This window comes from Entelurus aequoreus, linkage group LG24, assembly GCF_033978785.1.
Source record: "Entelurus aequoreus isolate RoL-2023_Sb linkage group LG24, RoL_Eaeq_v1.1, whole genome shotgun sequence".
NCBI lineage: Eukaryota > Metazoa > Chordata > Actinopteri > Syngnathiformes > Syngnathidae > Entelurus > Entelurus aequoreus.
In genome coordinates, this window is record NC_084754.1 from 29,252,787 (window position 1) to 29,270,852 (window position 18,066).

At 39.5% G+C, this 18,066-nt stretch overlaps 1 protein-coding gene across 5 annotated transcripts in view; it reads right to left on the reverse strand.

The window, feature by feature from the left end:
* The window catches only part of zc3h18 (zinc finger CCCH-type containing 18), a 64,924-nt gene that overhangs the window by 21,873 nt on the left and 24,985 nt on the right, over window positions 1-18,066 (reverse strand). For all 5 annotated transcript variants that reach the window (XM_062035777.1, XM_062035776.1, XM_062035775.1 and 2 more), the window contains 2 exons: window positions 9,810-9,992; window positions 2,975-3,097 (listed from right to left, as the gene is read on the reverse strand). In XM_062035777.1, the coding sequence (XP_061891761.1) occupies window positions 2,975-3,097; window positions 9,810-9,992 (306 nt within the window). The remainder of the gene's footprint in view (window positions 1-2,974; window positions 3,098-9,809; window positions 9,993-18,066) is intronic.

The following is an 18,066-nucleotide window of genomic DNA, read 5'->3' on the forward strand; positions in this document are numbered from 1 at the left end:
CCACTTTGTCAACAAATGCGTGAGCAAATTGTTGAACAGTTTAAGAAAAACCTTTCTCAACCAGCTATTGCAAGGAATTTAGGGATTTCACCATCTACGGTCCGTAATATCATCAAAGGGTTCAGAGAATCTGGAGAAATCACTGCACGTAAGCAGCTAAGCCCGTGACCTTCGATCCCTCAGGCTGTACTGCATCAACAAGCGACATCCGTGTGTAAAGGATATCACCACATGGGCTCAGGAACACTTCAGAAACCCACTGTCAGTAACTACAGTTGGTCGCTACATCTGTAAGTGCAAGTTAAAACTCTCCTATGCAAGGCAAAAGCAGTTTATCAACAACACCCAGAAAGGCCGTGGGCTTCGCTGGGCCTGAGCTCATCTAAGATGGACTGATGCAAAGTGGAAAAGTGTTCTGTGGTCTGACGAGTCCACATTTCAAATTGTTTTTGGAAACTGTGGACGTCGTGTCCTCCGGACCAAAGAGGAAAAGAACCATCCGGATTGTTATAGGCACAAAGTTGAAAAGCCAGCATCTGTGATGGAATGGGGGTGTATTAGTGCCCAAGACATGGGTAACTTACACATCTGTGAAGGCGCCATTAATGCTGAAAGGTACATACAGGTTTTGGAGCAACATATGTTGCCATCCAAGCAACGTTACCATGGACGCCCCTGCTTATTTCAGCAAGACAATGCCAAACCACGTGTTACATCAACGTGGCTTCATAGTAAAAGAGTGCGGGTACTAGACTGGCCTGCCTGTAGTCCAGACCTGTATCCCATCGAAAATGTCTGGCGCATTATGAAGCCTAAAATACCACAATGGAGACCACCGGACTGTTGAACAACTTAAGCTGTACATCAAGCAAGAATGGGAAATAATTCCACCTGAGATGCTTAAAAAATGTGTCTCCTCAGTTCCCAAACGTTTACTGAGTGTTGTTAAAAGGAAAGGCCATGTAACACAGTGGTGAACATGCCCTTTCCAAACTACTTTTGCACGTGTTGCAGCCATGAAATTCTAAGTTAATTCATATTTGCACAAAAAAAAAAAAAATGTATGAGTTTGAACATCAAATATCTTGTCTTTGTAGTGCATTCAATTGAATATGGGTTGAAAAGGATTTGCAAATCATTGTATTCCGTTTATATTTACATCTAACACAATTTCCCAACTCATATGGAAACTGAGTTTGTACAAGCAGGTTTTTTTCCCCCATTTTAGAACACACAGGAAAGGGAAAGATGTGTGTTCTTTGTCCCACATAGGAATTGTGGATGATGGACACATTTCCCAAAAAGTTGTATGTCACTTCAACATTCCCTAAAAAAGAGCCAGTCTAACCTGAAAAAAGAACCAGTTTAATATTTTAAGGGCCAAAAATTTTACAGATTAATCTGCCACTATGGGTTAGAAATTATCTTTTGACGGGGATGTTTTTGTCTGAAAACAGGGTTTGTCTCCCAATGTAAACATACTTACAAATGTAATTGTCACAAAAGTCACATGCTATTTTAAGTTTGAGTTAACTAAATACAGTCTCGCAAAAGAGAGAATGTTGATACAGTCTGGCTTTATTGGAAAGCGAAATCAAATGAAAAGCCTTCAATGATGACAGAATGATGCTCATTGACCAAATAGATATTTCATAAGAGGGTTTCCCCCAGCTTGAAATCTACATGTGGAGGTGTGACTGAGGGGCGTGGTCAATGTGACTTCATCATATAATTTGAATAATTGTTGATGCATGTATATGTATACATTTTAATGCAAAAAAATGTTTACATACATTTTAAAATAAGTCCGTGTTATTAGTAATTACTTTTTGTTATATTATCGTTTTGCTCTATTGTTATAATTATTATCATTGTACAATGTAACACAGGCTGTATACCAGTGGCAGCTGATGGTCTTTCAAGTCGGTGAAGCTATTTTTCAGCAATTTTTTAAACATGAGCAGGGTCTCCAATAACAGATAAAAGATATAAACATGTTACATTTTACAAAAAAAACTTCACTTAAAATTTTAAAATCTCCCCATACCAACAGGATCAACGGAATGAAAGTTGAAAAATGCGTTGGCAGTGTTTTATATTTCAAGATCGACGATTTGCTCATTTTGCTGTCGTTCAAAAAGAGATAAAGTCGGCGGGATAAGGTCAAGTATTTATCCAACGATTGTCTCGTTTGGTTGCAGCCCTGTGATGCTATACCACATTAATGAAAAAAATCACGCCAACTGTCGCCAAAGTAGCGGACTCTTAAATGTTAAATGCATCCTAATGCATTTAGTCAGTGAAATACAAACACAAAAGAACATGTTTGACCACTTTTTTTATATTTTAGGGGAAGCTGAACTTCTCGCAGTCTTTAGCAATCGCCACTGGTGTATATCTCGCATCACATGTTAAAACAATGCAGGTAAGAGAAGTCGGCAAGTCAGATCAATAACTTCAGAACAAGGATTGACTAAGAGCTGGGTGGATCTGGTTGTAGTGCAAAACGGGGCTGTGCGCATCCTGCCGCTGTAGAGCCACCGCCCCCAGCCGCCAAAAGTGGCCGGCGCCTCGTCTTACTGTCAAGCTCTAGACACTTGCGTGCGTCTTTCTTACGGTTGATTAAAGTTTTTCAGTGGCCACATTTTCTGCGCAACACTAGCCAATTGTGTTGAAATAATATAGGCTATATATCCATTCATATAATATATTACTTAATTTTCACGTTAAAAAAATCCAAATTTTTAAGGTGTGACGGCTTCAATTTAGCAGTGGCGCCGCGCCACGATCAGATACATATAGGGGAAATCCTGATAATTCATCAAGAAAAAAGACAAATAAAAACATGGTACATTTAGGTAGTGTAGTCAGTTTGAAGCAAAAAATCTTAACCTAGTTATAATCTAGTTAACATTTAATCAGCACTGATGTTTGCGCCCAAGCAGCAAGATACAGGTAGTGGAAACAAACACACCTAGAGCGGCTGCCACTGAACGAGCTGCGATGGGAGGAGTGGCTGGAGTAAGAGCTGATTGTGGAGCGGCTGCGGGAACGAGATGATCCAGAGCCTGTGTAGGATGAAGAGTGAGACGAAGACCTGCAATAGAGAATATTTACAGTATATGCCCAGGAGTAATGAAATACCTCTTAAAAATACAAATACAAAATAAAGTATATACCGTAATTTCCGGACTATAAGCCGCACCTGACTATAAGCCGCACCAGCTAAATTTAGGGGAAAATACAGATTGCTCCATATATAAGCAGCACCCGACTATAAGCCGCAGGGTTTTGATGTGTAATTACCGTAGTATATGCTACCACGGAGGGGATTGTCGGGACAGAGATGACTGTTTGGGAACGCAAAGCGTCCCATTTATTAACAATAAATCTTTAAATCATTCAATCAAACTTTCACATCTTTGACATGGCGAACAGCATTCATGCAGAGTACAAATAATACAACGGTGCAAAGTAATACAAAGTGCTCGCCTGTACGTTATCAAAATAACCAGCCTACCGGTATATGAAAAGTCAGTCTTTAATCATTGTGTCATCGTCTTCCTCCTGCGTACTAAAACCACCGAAATCCTCTTCGTCTGTGTCGGAGAAGAACAGGCCGTAAATAAGCCGCACCGCTGTATAAGCCGCAGGGACCAGAACGAGGGGAAAAAGTAGCAGCTTATAGTCCGGAAATTAAGGTATACACATACTATTCAGTCTCTTTTTCACAGTTTGACAAATGTCAAATTAAATTCCATCAAATCAATTGACACATTTTTTTTATTATTCTGCTAGTTACATTCTTGGTCATCATTGTATTCTATAAAGCAATAGTTAATGATTACCTATTCATTTTTATTGTGACTGATAGACTAGTGTGTATTTTCTAAATAAAAAATGTTGCAAAGTTCAAAAATCAACACCCAGCCGAAATCGTATGCATTGAATGTACGTTAGTCTAGACATGGTCCGTTGTGCCGTTGCTGTGCGTTAACGTCGTTATTGCGCCCTCTCTCCCACTCAAGCAGAGATGCAAGGTAAATTGATGGATATTTTGGTTTTAGTTAATTTAGAGTGGCATTATTGTACTTTTACAGTATTATCAATGGATGTTTCCAGGTGTCTCCAATTGAAGCGATCAGAATATTTGATAGCTCTCAGGGAAGTCTATTTTATCATATTACTTGTGGCGTACAACTGCATTCAGACTTCAAGTGTAATATGTTTCATCTTGTTGGGGCACTGGACTTATTGCAGCCTCAGAAGTGCATAGGGTCAAAAGTACTTAAAGGGGTCACATTATGATTTTTTTCTACACTCTTTCTTAAAACACTTCCTTGTGATCGACATAACATGTAATGGTGGTTCTTTGGTCAAAATATTGCATAGATTATGTTTTACAAACTATCTTCAAGCCACTTTCTGACCATCTCTTCCGGATGCGCCGTTTAATGGGTGGTCATACTTATGTACCTCAACTTCAAGTGCATCTTCTCCCCTTCAGCCATGTTATAGTTTTTAGTGCTACCATATCAAGTCTACTGACAGAAATAAGTTACAATTAAATATTGAATGGATTTTACTTACATAGTGCATTTCTACCTTCAATGTACTCAAAGCGCTTTGACACGAGGACCACATATACTGACTGATAACGCAGCATGAGTAGCAACTGGATACTTCGACATGGTTACAAGGGCACTGAGGATCAAACCCGCAACCTTCAGGTTAGGAGACAACCATTTTACCACCTGAGCCTTTCTGCCCCTATACTATACGTTACTTTGTATTAGAAATACCAACAGCAGGGGATGCATGTTCATGTACGAGCCAGTCTGCCCCACAACAAGAGAATAGAGAAAAATAAGAAAATTATTGACTACGTCGGACTACAATGACAAACTTGCGCAAAGCTCTTTGGGTAAAATGACCATAGAATGGAGATATCCCCTGACATCACACTTGGGAAAAACGTCGCAAATGGAGAAAATTCCCACCGGTTCGTTTGGAGGAAGTATGTAAAAAGGCAAGATTGTTTTAGAAATATCTCTGCCATGCCTCCACGGTTTGACTTCACATTTTCGGGAATTATGCAGATCCCAAATGAACAAAACCAGGTACCAGTAGGTAAGAAAAGTAAGATTTGAAAGGTAATGACCACTTTTTAGGGTTGCTCCACTCAGAGCGCCTATCATGGATGCAGGCGCATAGTGACAAACTTAAGTTGAGGGGGATATGGCCAGAATCCACGGGTCTGCGCAGCTTTTCACTCTTATGTGCTTGGGAAAATATAGCCCTATGTGCATATATATTCCCTTCTTTCTTGACTCTTTCTTTATGGCAAATGATACATCATTAATATAGATGAAATGATGAAAGATATTGAATCGTGATTAGGGATTTAACGAGATGAAAATCTAATATCACAGTTATGGTGTCCACAATTATCACGTTAATATCATCGCGGTATGTTGAATGTGCTCAAAAAGTACTTACACACTGATATCCTTTCACCAAGTAATTGTTATTTCAAATAACTAAAATAAATAGACCCACCATTAAACCCCCCCACTAATTTGCTTGTTTGTGTTTCTCATGCTTCACTGATAGTGTTTTTATTTAGTCGTATTTATGTTTTAATGGCTTCAATGGCTTTGTTTTATATATTGGTTTGGACTGCAGCACTTTAAGATTTATTTAAATAAAAAGTGCACAGGAAATAAAATCTATTATTACTTATTATTTGTGGCGGATGTTTGTCCTACTCTGTTTAGCGACTGTCTTTTTTCCTCTGAGGAACAATCGATCACTCTGGAAGACAGCAAGGTCTGTAGCTATATATAGCTTAGTTGCTCAGACAGTAATGTGTTTAGATTAGAGTATGTGGTTTCTTAATAAGGAAAGACGTTAATGTCTCTTGTTTTCATGTTAGCATTTAAGATAGAGAGCTGGCGCCATACAGTCTGTGAACTTATTAAAGAGTAGTTATCAATTTCAGTTTTTCGACCATTTTAATTTAAAAACGGTAATATACGTTGGTCGTTTTAACGTAGTTATCATTATCGTTTATCGTTACCTCCTTAGGGCTGGACAATTAATCCAATTTCGATAATGGCTTCTCACGATTATGAAACTATAATGATAAAAAAAAAAGAAAGATTAATTCATTAACGTGCACGCAAATTCTGGAGCTTGTGACGGTGAAACGAATGAGGAGAGAATGAGTGAAAAAATTGAATGTCTAGTAAAAGTTTAGGATCTCACCATGGTTGCTACTTTTATTTTATCGCAACGCTAATATGCCTGATCCATAATCACTAAACTTAACAAAAAACTAAGACATCCGATTTCTGCGTTTACACAACCGCCAACAGAATCACATGATTGGCCAAAAAACAGAATCCGCTGTTAAACGCAGAATATCAGGGACATTTACAGATCTTACATGTGGAACGGTCTTTTCCTGACTCTCTTGTTATCGTGCTTGGTGACTTTAACAAGGGAAATTTGAGCCAGGAATTACCAAAGTATAGACAGTTTATTAAATGCCCAACCAGAGAGGAGAACACGCTGGATCACTGGTACACTACATTGAGCAAGGCTTTTCATGCAGTCCCGCGCGCTGCTCTTGGACTGTCAGATCACGTGATGGTGCACTTAATCCCTTCATACAGACAGAGACTGAAACTGGCTAAACCTGTTATGAGGAACATTAAGTGTTTCACCGCCGAGTCTGTGGACGAGTTGCGTGCTTGTTGGGAAACGACAGACTGGGAGGCAATTGGAGCGGCCACGAACAATCTGGACGAGTATACGGACACTGTGACCTCATACATACAGTTCAATGAGGCGCGCATCATTCCAACGCGCACCAGGGTTTGTTATAACAACGACAAGCCCTGGTTCACACCCAAGCTCCGACAGCTGCGCAAGAAGAAGGAGGCTGCGTGGAGAAGCGGGGACCGAAGTACATACAGAGAAGCGAAGTACCACTTCACCAGGGAAGTGGAGAAAGCTAAATCTGTGTACTCTAACCGTCTACAGGAACAGTTCCGCTCCAATGATTCTGCGGCAGTTTGGAGAGGTCTAAGGGCCCTTACGAACTATAAGCCCCAAACCCCCCAGGCCCTGAATGACCGGACTCTCGCTCAGGGCCTCAACACACATTACTGTCGTCATGAACGGCCTTCAGCTCATCAAAGCCATGCTCCCCCCACCATCACCCTCCCCACCAATGCCAGCACATCATTAAAGGAGTTAAAGGACTCAAAGGACTCCAAAAACATCATAAGCCTGTAAAGACCCTCTCCATTAAAGAAGAGGATGTACGCCGGCAGTTCTTGAAGCTGAATATGCGGAAGGCCCCCGGGCCGGATGGTGTCTCCCCCTCCACTCTCAGACACTGTGCGGACCAGCTGGCTCCTGTCTTCAATGACATTTTTAACACCTCTCTGGAGCTATGCCGCGTGCCGTCCTGCTTTAAGACCTCTACCATTGTCCCTGTCCCCAAGAAAGCACGGATCACAGGACTAAATGACTACAGGCCGGTCGCGCTGACGTCTGTGGTCATGAAGTCCTTTGAGCGCTTGGTCCTGCCCCACCTCAAGGACATCACCGCCACCCTTCTGGACCCACTGCAGTTCGCCTACAGAGCCAACAGGTCTGTGGATGATGCAGTGAACCTGGCCCTCCACTTCATCCTGGAGCATCTGGACTCCCCAGGAACCTACGCTAGGATCCTGTTTGTGGACTTCAGCTCTGCCTTCAACACCATCCTCCCTGGACTGCTACGAGACAAGCTCTACCAGCTCAGCGTGCCCGACTCCCTCTGCAGTTGGATTAATGATTTCCTAACAGACCGAAGACAGCACGTACGGCTGGGGAAGATTGTCTCGGACAGTCGAACCACAAACACTGGTACTCCTCAGGGCCTGTGTACTCTCCCTCTGGCTCTTCTCCCTGTATACAAACTGCTGCACCGCCAGTCACCAATCCGTAAAACTGCTCAAGTTTGCGGATGACACCACCCTCATCGGGCTCATCACGAATGGCGATGAGTCCGCCTACAGGAGAGAGGTGGACCGGCTGACGTCCTGGTGCAGCCTCAACAACCTGGAGCTGAACGCCCAGAAAACAGTGGAGATGATCATGGACTTCAGGAAAGTCACAGCCCCACCATCTCCCCTCACCCTGATTGACTCTCCCACCCCCGTCCCCATTGTGGACTCCTTCCGTTTCTTGGGCACCACCATCACCCGGACCTCAAGTGGGAGCTGACCATCAGCTCCCTCATCAAGAAGGCCCAGCAGAGTATGTACTTCCTGCGGCAGCTGAGGAAACTTAAGGTGCCGACCGAGATGCTGGTGCAGTTTTACTCAGCCATCATAGAGTCCATCCTGACCTCCTCCATCACAGTGTGCGCCACAGTCCAGGATAAGAATAGACTGCAGCGCATCGTACGTGCTGCTGAGAAGGTGATTGGCTGCAAGCTCCCATCCCTCCAGGACGCGTGTGGGTCGGATCACAGCTGACTCTTCTCAACCTGGACACACACTATTGTCCCCTCTCCCCTCAGGCAGGAGACTACGCTCCATCCAGACCCACACCTCCCGCCACCTGAACAGTTTTTTCCCCTCGGCCATCAGGCAAATGAACAATAACTCCTAACAGCAGCTCCTTGAATTCCTTGAATCCCTTCTAAGTCTATCTGATAGCTCAGTCACAGCTCTTTTTATACCAAATATGTGTCATATGTGTTTGATGTCGCACGTTTGCACCAAGAAAAATTCCTAGTTTGTGAACCCGTTCTCAAACAATGGCAATAAAACTATTCTGATTCTGATTCTGACAAATGTGAGTGGAATGTTGTCATTGTGAGGAAAGGGAACATTTGTTTGGGAAAATAACGTGTCCTGTATCGCTCATTCTTACCCCGACAGTCAACCGCCCTGTCCTAAACTAACCAATGTTGTGACGGTCACTTGAAACAGCAACTAAACTACGCAGCTAAAGCAAACGAGAACAATCCATACATCCACTATACATCTCATCTGCTTGGGTTGTTGTGAACAACATCAATGTAAGATCAATGTACAAACAAGACAGCAGTCGCAACTTGAAAGGCGCTCTGCTCTCTCTTTTTTTTTTTTTCCACGTGAGTTGTCTCTTCACTCGTCCGGTCTAACTGCGCTAACAAAAAGGTTTCAAAAAAGTATTTCACACAGGCATAATGTACTTAAAGCACTTATTGATACGTTTACATAATTATTATGTTTTGACCTAAAATACTGGTCAAAATTTTCCAAAGATGTAATGCACCAATAAATGTGTATTTTTTGCATTTAATTAAATATTTAATTAAACATTAACCTTTTGTTACATTTTATTTGGCACAAAAAGCATACACTCTATGGTGGTAAAATAGATGGAATTAAGACAATTAAAACAAAAAACTAAATGTAATTGTTTTTTATATTGCTATTGTTATTTAAATATATTATTAGGGCTATTATTTTACAAATGCATTATTATTGTGGTTTATTCGTTACTAATTTATATCCGTTTTTTTCAAACTATTTAAAGTTGAGTTTTGGTGGTATAATAAATACTCATGTTTTGAAATTGATGATTAATCGAGATTACAACATCCATAAAAATAATTGTGTTTATTTTTTTTGCTATAGGTCGTCTAAACAATCGTCCACAGCAATCTTGTGATTTATCCGATTAAAAATGTTAATCGTATGACAGCAAAATATACAAAAATATTTTCAGCATCCAAACACTAAACACGTAGGTATTCCTACCTGGAAGAGTTTGACGGAGAAACAGAAGAACCTGAATGACGATTTCTCCGACGACCGCGTGGTGGTGAGCCCAGTCCAGATCTTCTCCTAGGGGATTTTGACCGACGCCAAGGGTCCTTCCATTCATCTGGTTGTCTCATTAATGGAACAAGCTCTTTCTTTGTGGGAGGCTCCATTGGTCTGCTGAAATGACAGAAAACATTCAGTTAGCTATTGTATCAATTCATGGTGGCAAGGTATCCCAAAATAAAATTAAGTTAGGCTACATTTTGTAGTTATGCCCTTGTTACCATACACTGTATGGCATATTGAGAAATTGTGAACAGATTTTAAAAAGGGTTAGCTAGGTAGGAGTTAATGAGGTTGCATTTTACATGAGGACAAAACAACATCTTTCATACAAGACTACAAGTGGTTTGCTGTACACATATTATTGACTTGTTACACTGACAGTCCAACCTGTAAAAAGCTAAGGCCATGTCCACATGAACACGGATACTTAATATACGCACACTTATCTCTGCGTTGTCTCACGCAAACGTATACTTTTGTCTTTAAAAACTCAAGACTTTTGCAAATGCTGGCCAAAGTGTAGAGTTCCAAAACTCTCTGCTTAGTGTGTGTACACGGCACAAACAGAGACTTGTGATGATGTCACGGTTGTGCGCTGTCATTTTCAAAGCTCAATAACACTGCCTTGCTGGCTTTAAACACACTATAAGAGGAATTACTGTATGTTTGAATGTAAACATGCTGCTATTTTCACGCAAAATTAATAAAAAAGACATCAAAATGGGCTTTGCGACACTTCCGCCGGCGCTAATGACAGTCAGCTGTTTTGGATCCGATCGCTGTCAAACCTTGGGACAATTTGGACAAGAAAGACTTTTTGTTAAAATCATGAAGTTAACTTATGTGTCTTGCTTCCATTTTTGTAGAAGGAGCCGGGCGCGAGCGTGCACCCGCGTAAAAAGCGACCAAGCAACTAAATTAAACACGATATAGCGTCCTCCTTGTAGTGTGTACTGATGTTAAAGACAATATACACTTCATTGCACATGTACTATATCGATGATTAAATGCTTTATCATTCCAAGAGAGTTTTGCAGCGGCACAGAAACGTCTCTGCACTTTATATAGTCACTTTAACATGTAAAAAGTTTTCCTTGACTCGTTCGTGCGTGCTGATTTTAGAAATAATGTACACTTCACTGCACCATCACCATGTTGCTGAACATGGCATCACAATGTTGCTAAACACGTTATAATTCTATGAGTGTCGGGTTTCAGCAGCACAGGCGTGCATTTTCTCTGTAATAATGTTCCCAGGGCTCTGTGTACGTGCAGGCTGGTTTTAAAGATAATGTACATGGTATTGTACTTCTAAAGCAGGGGTCCCCAAAATCCAATGTAATGAATTTTAATGCCCCTCGGAAACCATGTCAAAGCAACTAAATAGTTGCAGAATTAGAACATCAGACAGTATAATATATGAAAATATTTTGTGCTTGAACTTATAAGTTTTGACAAAAAGCTGCAGCCACAGAACCAAATATCTGGTATTTTGTGCTGAATTGCGATTGTGAGAGAACCAGTCAAGTGGAGACAAGCCGGGCTCGAATGTAACCACGGCAACCACCCTTGTCATTTGCCGTAATGCCCTAAAAATTTCCCAACATCGGCGGCAAGAACACGCCGTGACCGCCCTTGACTTTTTACTTGTTAATGGACTAGGGATGCAACGGTTAACTTTATAATGATAATTTGCAATCAAATTTCAGACGGTTAGTAATACTGTCTAATTTTTTTATTTCCGAAAACCTGTCGTTTATTGATGCATTTTAGGCAACACGATGTCAGGCGCATGCGCACTAGCGTCGTTTGGCTTGATAATCATGGCGGACAAACAACACAGACTTTGTTCCGGAGATTTCCCCTCTGAGTAAACGGAGCCAAGTGCTTGGTTTAACGTCATTTTCCCTCGCTTTTCGGCGTGCGTTTAAGAGTGCACTCCTGTTAGATGGCGACAAGTGTGAACAATATTGGAGACAGACGCACTTGTTCCCACACTAAAAGTACAGCGAAGGAGAAAATTATTTGATGTTGCTTTTATTTTCTCAATACAGCGTCCAACAGCTGGTGCGACAGAGTTAATGACGTGAAGAAATATGCAGCAGGCAATGTGTCGGGAACGTTGTCACAACTTGTTTATAAAGTCTTTAGTTTGTTTACTCGGATGCTCACTCGTCCTTTATTTAACTGCAAACTGTATCAGTGTTCAAATAACATCAATATTGGCAAAAATGTTTTGTCATCTCATCGAACTGAACGCAGGCAGTGAAGATTGTGTATTCAATGTGAGAGGTATCACTCCTGTTTTTTGTTGTTGGCCAATCTGTTGTACTGCACCACTAGGAGGCGTTGGAGGAGAACAAAGCTTGTTTATTAGACTTTATCTTCATTAAGTGCTTTGTGTTTTATTTCGACATGAAAAAGTGAACATGTTTTTTTACATTACCTGTGTTTATTTCATGTCACAAAGGTGTTACTTTAAAAACATTCATCCATCCATCCATTTTCTACCGCTTATTCCCTTCGGGGTCGCTGGAGCCTATCTCAGATACAATCGGGTGGAAGGCGGGGTACACCTTGGACAAGTCGCCATCTCATCGCAGGGCCAACACAGATAGACAGACAACATTCACACTCACATTCACACACTAGGGCCAATTTAGTGTTGCCAATCAACCTATCCCCAGGTGCATGTCTTTGGAAAAAAACGTTCATGTCACTTTAAAAACATTCATGTCACACAGCAATTTGTTAATATTTTAGTGTGTATAATTAATTCCGATACTCAGTGGCCTAGTGGTTAGAGTGTCCGCCCTGAGATCGGTAGGTTGTGAGTTCAAACACCGGCTGAGTCATACCAAAGACTATAAAAATGGGACCCATTACCTCCCTGCTTGGCACTCAGCATCAAGGGTTGGAATTGGGGGTTAAATCACCAAAAATTATTCCTGGGCGCAGCCACCGCTGCTGCCCACTGCTCCCCTCACCTCCCAGGGGGTGAACAAGAGGATGGGTCAAATGCAAAGGACAAATTTCACCACACCTAGTGTGTGTGTGACAATCATTGGTACTTTAACTTTATTCATATTTCTGCTCAAACTCTTAATGGATCTGTCCGGATACAGCATCTAAATGTACATATACATTAACATAACTTAAAAAAAATAGAAACCTCCCCTATCAAAATGCAAAAATAGAGATAAAGACATCATGTGATGACAAAAAGCTGACAAGTTGATATTATTAATGAATAAAAAAAAACTAATATTTGTCTTCAGATATATTGATAACGTTTATCTGTAGTCTTTTTATTAGACATTACAAAAAGATGATGAAGATGTTTTACGAGTCGGTGGTGGCAGGCGCCTTCTTGTACGCAGTGGCCTGCTGGGGCAGCGGGCTGAGAGCGAGGGACGCAAACAGACTGGACAAGTTGGTAGAGAAGGCCAGTAACGTGGTGGGGGTGGAGCTAGACTCTCTGGCGGTGGTGTCAGAGAGGAGAAGTCTAGCAAAACTCCTAGCCATTATGGACAACACCTCCCACCCACTACACTCGGACCTTGCGGAGATAATGAGCACGTTCAGTGGAAGGCTCAGACTCCCAAAATGCAACACGGAACGACACAGGAGGTCCTTCATACCGGCAGCCATCAGACTGTATAATGCATAGGTTCCTTGACTGCACTTAAACGTAGAGTATATGTAGAATACATTTATATTATTTATATATCATATATTAATCTTTAATATAATATATTACATATTATTATTCTTGTCTATTGTGAGCGAACTGTGGTGCTGAATTTCCCCCAGGGATCAATAAAGTACTTTCTATTCTATTCTAAATTATATGATGTTATTACGTGCACACCCCAACACTGCTTTACCTAACAATCAGTAATCATGATGTCAATATTGATAACAATAATCTTTATTACTTTGGCCATAATTGGCAGCCCTAGATTTAATACATGAACACAATGTTTTACCTATATGGACAAAAAGTGCAGTATAGACAAAAAGTGCAGTTACAGTGGCGATCAGGTGCCATCTTTCAGAATTTTCTCTCTCTCTAAGATATATATATATACATATATACATATACATATATATATATATATATATTAGGGCTGCAACTAACGATTCATTTGATAATCGATTAATCTGTCGATTATTACTTCGATTAATCGATTAATAATCGGATAAAAGAGACAAACTACATTTCTATCCTTTCCAGTATTTTATTGAAAAAAAACAGCATACTGGCACCATAATTATTTTGATGATTGTTTCTCAGTTGTTTGTACATGTTGCAGTTTATAAATAAAGGTTTATTTTACAAAAAAAATAAATACATTTAAAAAAAATTAAATACATTTTTTTTTTTTCAAAATAGCTTCCGCGCATGCGCATAGCATAGATCCAACGAATCGATGACTAAATTAATCGGCAACTATTTTTATAATCGATTTTAATCGATTAGTTGTTGCAGCCCTAATATATATATATATATATATATATATATATATATATATATATATATATATATATATATATATATATATATATATATATATATATATATATATATATATATATATGTATGTATGTATGTATGTATGTATGTATGTATGTATGTATGCACCTGGGGATAGGTTGATTGGCAACACTAAATTGGCCCTAGTGTGCGAATGTGAAAGTGTCAAAAGTCATTTTCATTAGCTGCGGGCCATTTGCGGCCCGCAGCTAATGTTTTAAAGGCCCACGGCACATTCTAAAAATACTATTAAAATACATAAAAACATAACAAAAGTGGAATAAAAAAGCTTACAGGTGAAATGTAATTTAGAAACAGTTGCTATGTTGACTAATAAAACAAAGCTGTTTTTCTTTTCTTTAAAACTGTCATTGCTCAAAACATAATATTGAATCAACATCAATGTTTTTATGAATTGACCTATCCAAGGCTCTGATTACTTCACATCAAATATTCCACATTGAAAAATATTTTTTGTGGAAGATTTTGCATATTTTGTGTGTTTGCCATAAAAAAACAGTTTTCTTTGACAAAAAAGGGCAGAAAACAAACAAACAAAAAAACATCATTTAAAAAAACAAAAAAACTACAACTTAGAATTGACAGATAGATCTGAAGTTGATGTAGACTCTAGAGATTTAAGCGTTACATAAATAATGTATGTATGCCCTGGCACACCATTATCATCATTTCATGACCGAAGCAAACAACTTTTTACACTTTTATACTGAAATAAATACACCTACAACTTATTAAATACAATTATAGAAAAAACTACCGGCGGTAAAGTTTAGATCCATGAAGGAAAGAAGAAAGTGAATTAATGTTTATAACTGAATACATTTACATATGCATAACAATTTGTTATCTTTTGTATTATTTTTTAATGAATTAAGTAATGTTTATCACAACCTTTTTCCAAAACAAAATATAGAATGTGAGATATAACAGGATAATGCATACATGTATCATTTGTTTTCAAAACATTTACAAAAAAGTGGGACCCAGAAAAATTTACTGTGGGACCCCATTTTTATGACTTGATGGGGTCCCTGGGACCCCGTTTAGAAAATTTCTAGCGCCAAGGAACATCAGCTTTTGGAAATTAAAAGGGTTTCAATCGAAAATATGTAAAAATACTTTACTTGATTTTACCAGGTAGCAGGTTAATAAGATAAGTTAAACTCCTCAAATAACTTGAGTTTAATTTTTGTAAAGATTTCAACAAGCATGATTCCAAATATTGGTGAAAATAAAAATGCATTGGGTGATTCACACTTTTGTATTTCAGATGCTTTAAATACTGTGTTTTAAAGCCTGTACGGATATTTAGGTTGACTACAATGTGCTTAGTCGCTGCTTTTCAAACAAAATGAGCAGCTACAGGTTTAAGCTTTAAACTAAACGCAACAAGGAAGAATTAAAAACAAAATAGGCAAAGGCACGCGATTAGCTCATTCTCAGCATGTGTGTGGCATCGTTTTGCTCAGGAAGAGTAAATGACACATTCCACAGTGGTGCTGTAAGCACAAATAGATGACGCTACACACTGTGACACTAGAACTAAAAATAGAATCTTGACAAGCTATTTTTAGCCCCAGAGCAATTAGTAACGAAGCGTTTTATTTGTTCAGGCCTCATGAGATGCAATAAGGTGATCAACAGGTGACGAGGATGTTTAAGATTAAAGATTAAGATTAAAGTACCAATGATTGTCACACACACACTAGATGTGGTGAAATTTGTCCTCTGCATTTGTCCCATCCCCTTGGGGAGCAGTGGGCAGCAGCGGCGCCGCGCCCGGGAATCATTTTGGTGATTTAACCCCCAACTCCAACCCTATGTTGCTGAGTGCCAAGCAGGGAGGTTATGGGTCCCATTTTTATAGTCTTCGGTATGACTCGGCTGGGATTTGAACTCCAACCTACCGATCTCAGGGCGGACACTCTAACCACTAGAGTGCTTCAAGTATAATTAATTTACTTGCAGATTCCGGAAATGCATAATCAGTGATATGAGCACTTTGGAGATAATTGATAAAAGGGTTAAAGCAAACACTGCTGCATCACATTTGTGAGCATGTAGAGCAAGGGTCCTCACCCTACCAACGTAATTTGACAACATGAAAAGAGCTAAAAGCCCTTTTTGTTTTACTTATAGCTGATCAAGTTTACTTTATTTACGAAGAATGTATTTGTAAAAATATTTGATCTCCATACAAACAATGCAAATTAAAGTATATTAAGGTATTTTTTAAATAACACAGATAATTAACTGTCTATGCAAGAGATTATAGTTTTTATAAATACCGTATTTCTCGGACTATAAGTCGCAGTTTTTTTTCATAGTTTGGCCGGGCTCCAGTGCGACTTATAGTTTTTTTCCTTCTTTATTATGCATTTTCGGCAGGTGCGACATATACTCCGGTGCAATTTATACTCCGAAAAATACGGTAATCAAATTTGCTGATGTCATTCAAGTCAATACCATTGCTGAATTAGTCCATCTACATTGACATTCAAGCAACATTTCAAAACTGCTTTATTTATTATATTAGTGGTTTCAAGATTATTGCAAAGAAAAATGTATAGTGATATTTTTTATTTAAAATTTCAAAATAAAACTCGGAATATTTTCAAATTATGTAATTTATAAAACATCTTTACTGTGTCCACAAGTACATGGACATTTTTCAAATACATTTTCTGACCTGACCTGACTGATGCCATAAGTGGTAATACTGATGAAATTTCCATTCTGTTTCATCCCTATTCACGACCAATCTCAGCAAAAACTTCCCAGTAATCAAATGAACACAAATGTTTCTTATTAACGGGGACACACAATGTACAGTAGGGCTAATAATTATTTGATCTTCTACTGACTTTGTAAGTTTACCCCTTTATAAGGACATGATCAGTCCATAATTTCATGGTAAATATATTTTAACACAGAGACACAACAACAACAACAAAGCCAAATAATGCATCAAAGATTATAAATGAATTTGGTTGTATTTGATCAACCACCCATCCATCCATTTTCTACCGCTTGTCCCTTTCAGGGTCGCGAGGGGTGCTGGAGCCTATCTCAACTGCATTCGGGCGGTAGGCGGGGTACACCCCGGACAAGTTGCCACCTCATTGCAGGGCCAACACAGATAGACAGACAATAATCAAATTCACACACCAGGGCCGATTTAGTGTTGCCAATCAACCTATCCCCAGGGGCATGTCTTTGGAGGTGGGAGGAAGCCGGAGTACCCGGAGGGAACGCACGCAGTCACGGGGAGAACATGCAAACCAATTAGAAAAAAATTCAGATCCCCACTGACTCGTTATATACCCACCCACAAAGCACACACATTTGTAACTTCAGTAAGCTTAGTGAGAGAGCAACAACTGTTGACTTAAAATTGAAGGGAATTAGCACCCATGAGTTTGTTAACAGCCCCTCTTCCAACGCAAAAATGTTTTCAGAAACTTTTAAAATTCAGAGGAAATTTGAAAAGGGACTACCTGAAAACCTGTCTAGGTTTCCACCAAAATTATCAAAGTATAAAATTTCCTCCTTGAGGAAAGACAAGTTTCAGAAGTTCCAGTCTGCGCTGGTGAATGCTGCTTGGTGGAAAACATTCAAACCCAACTA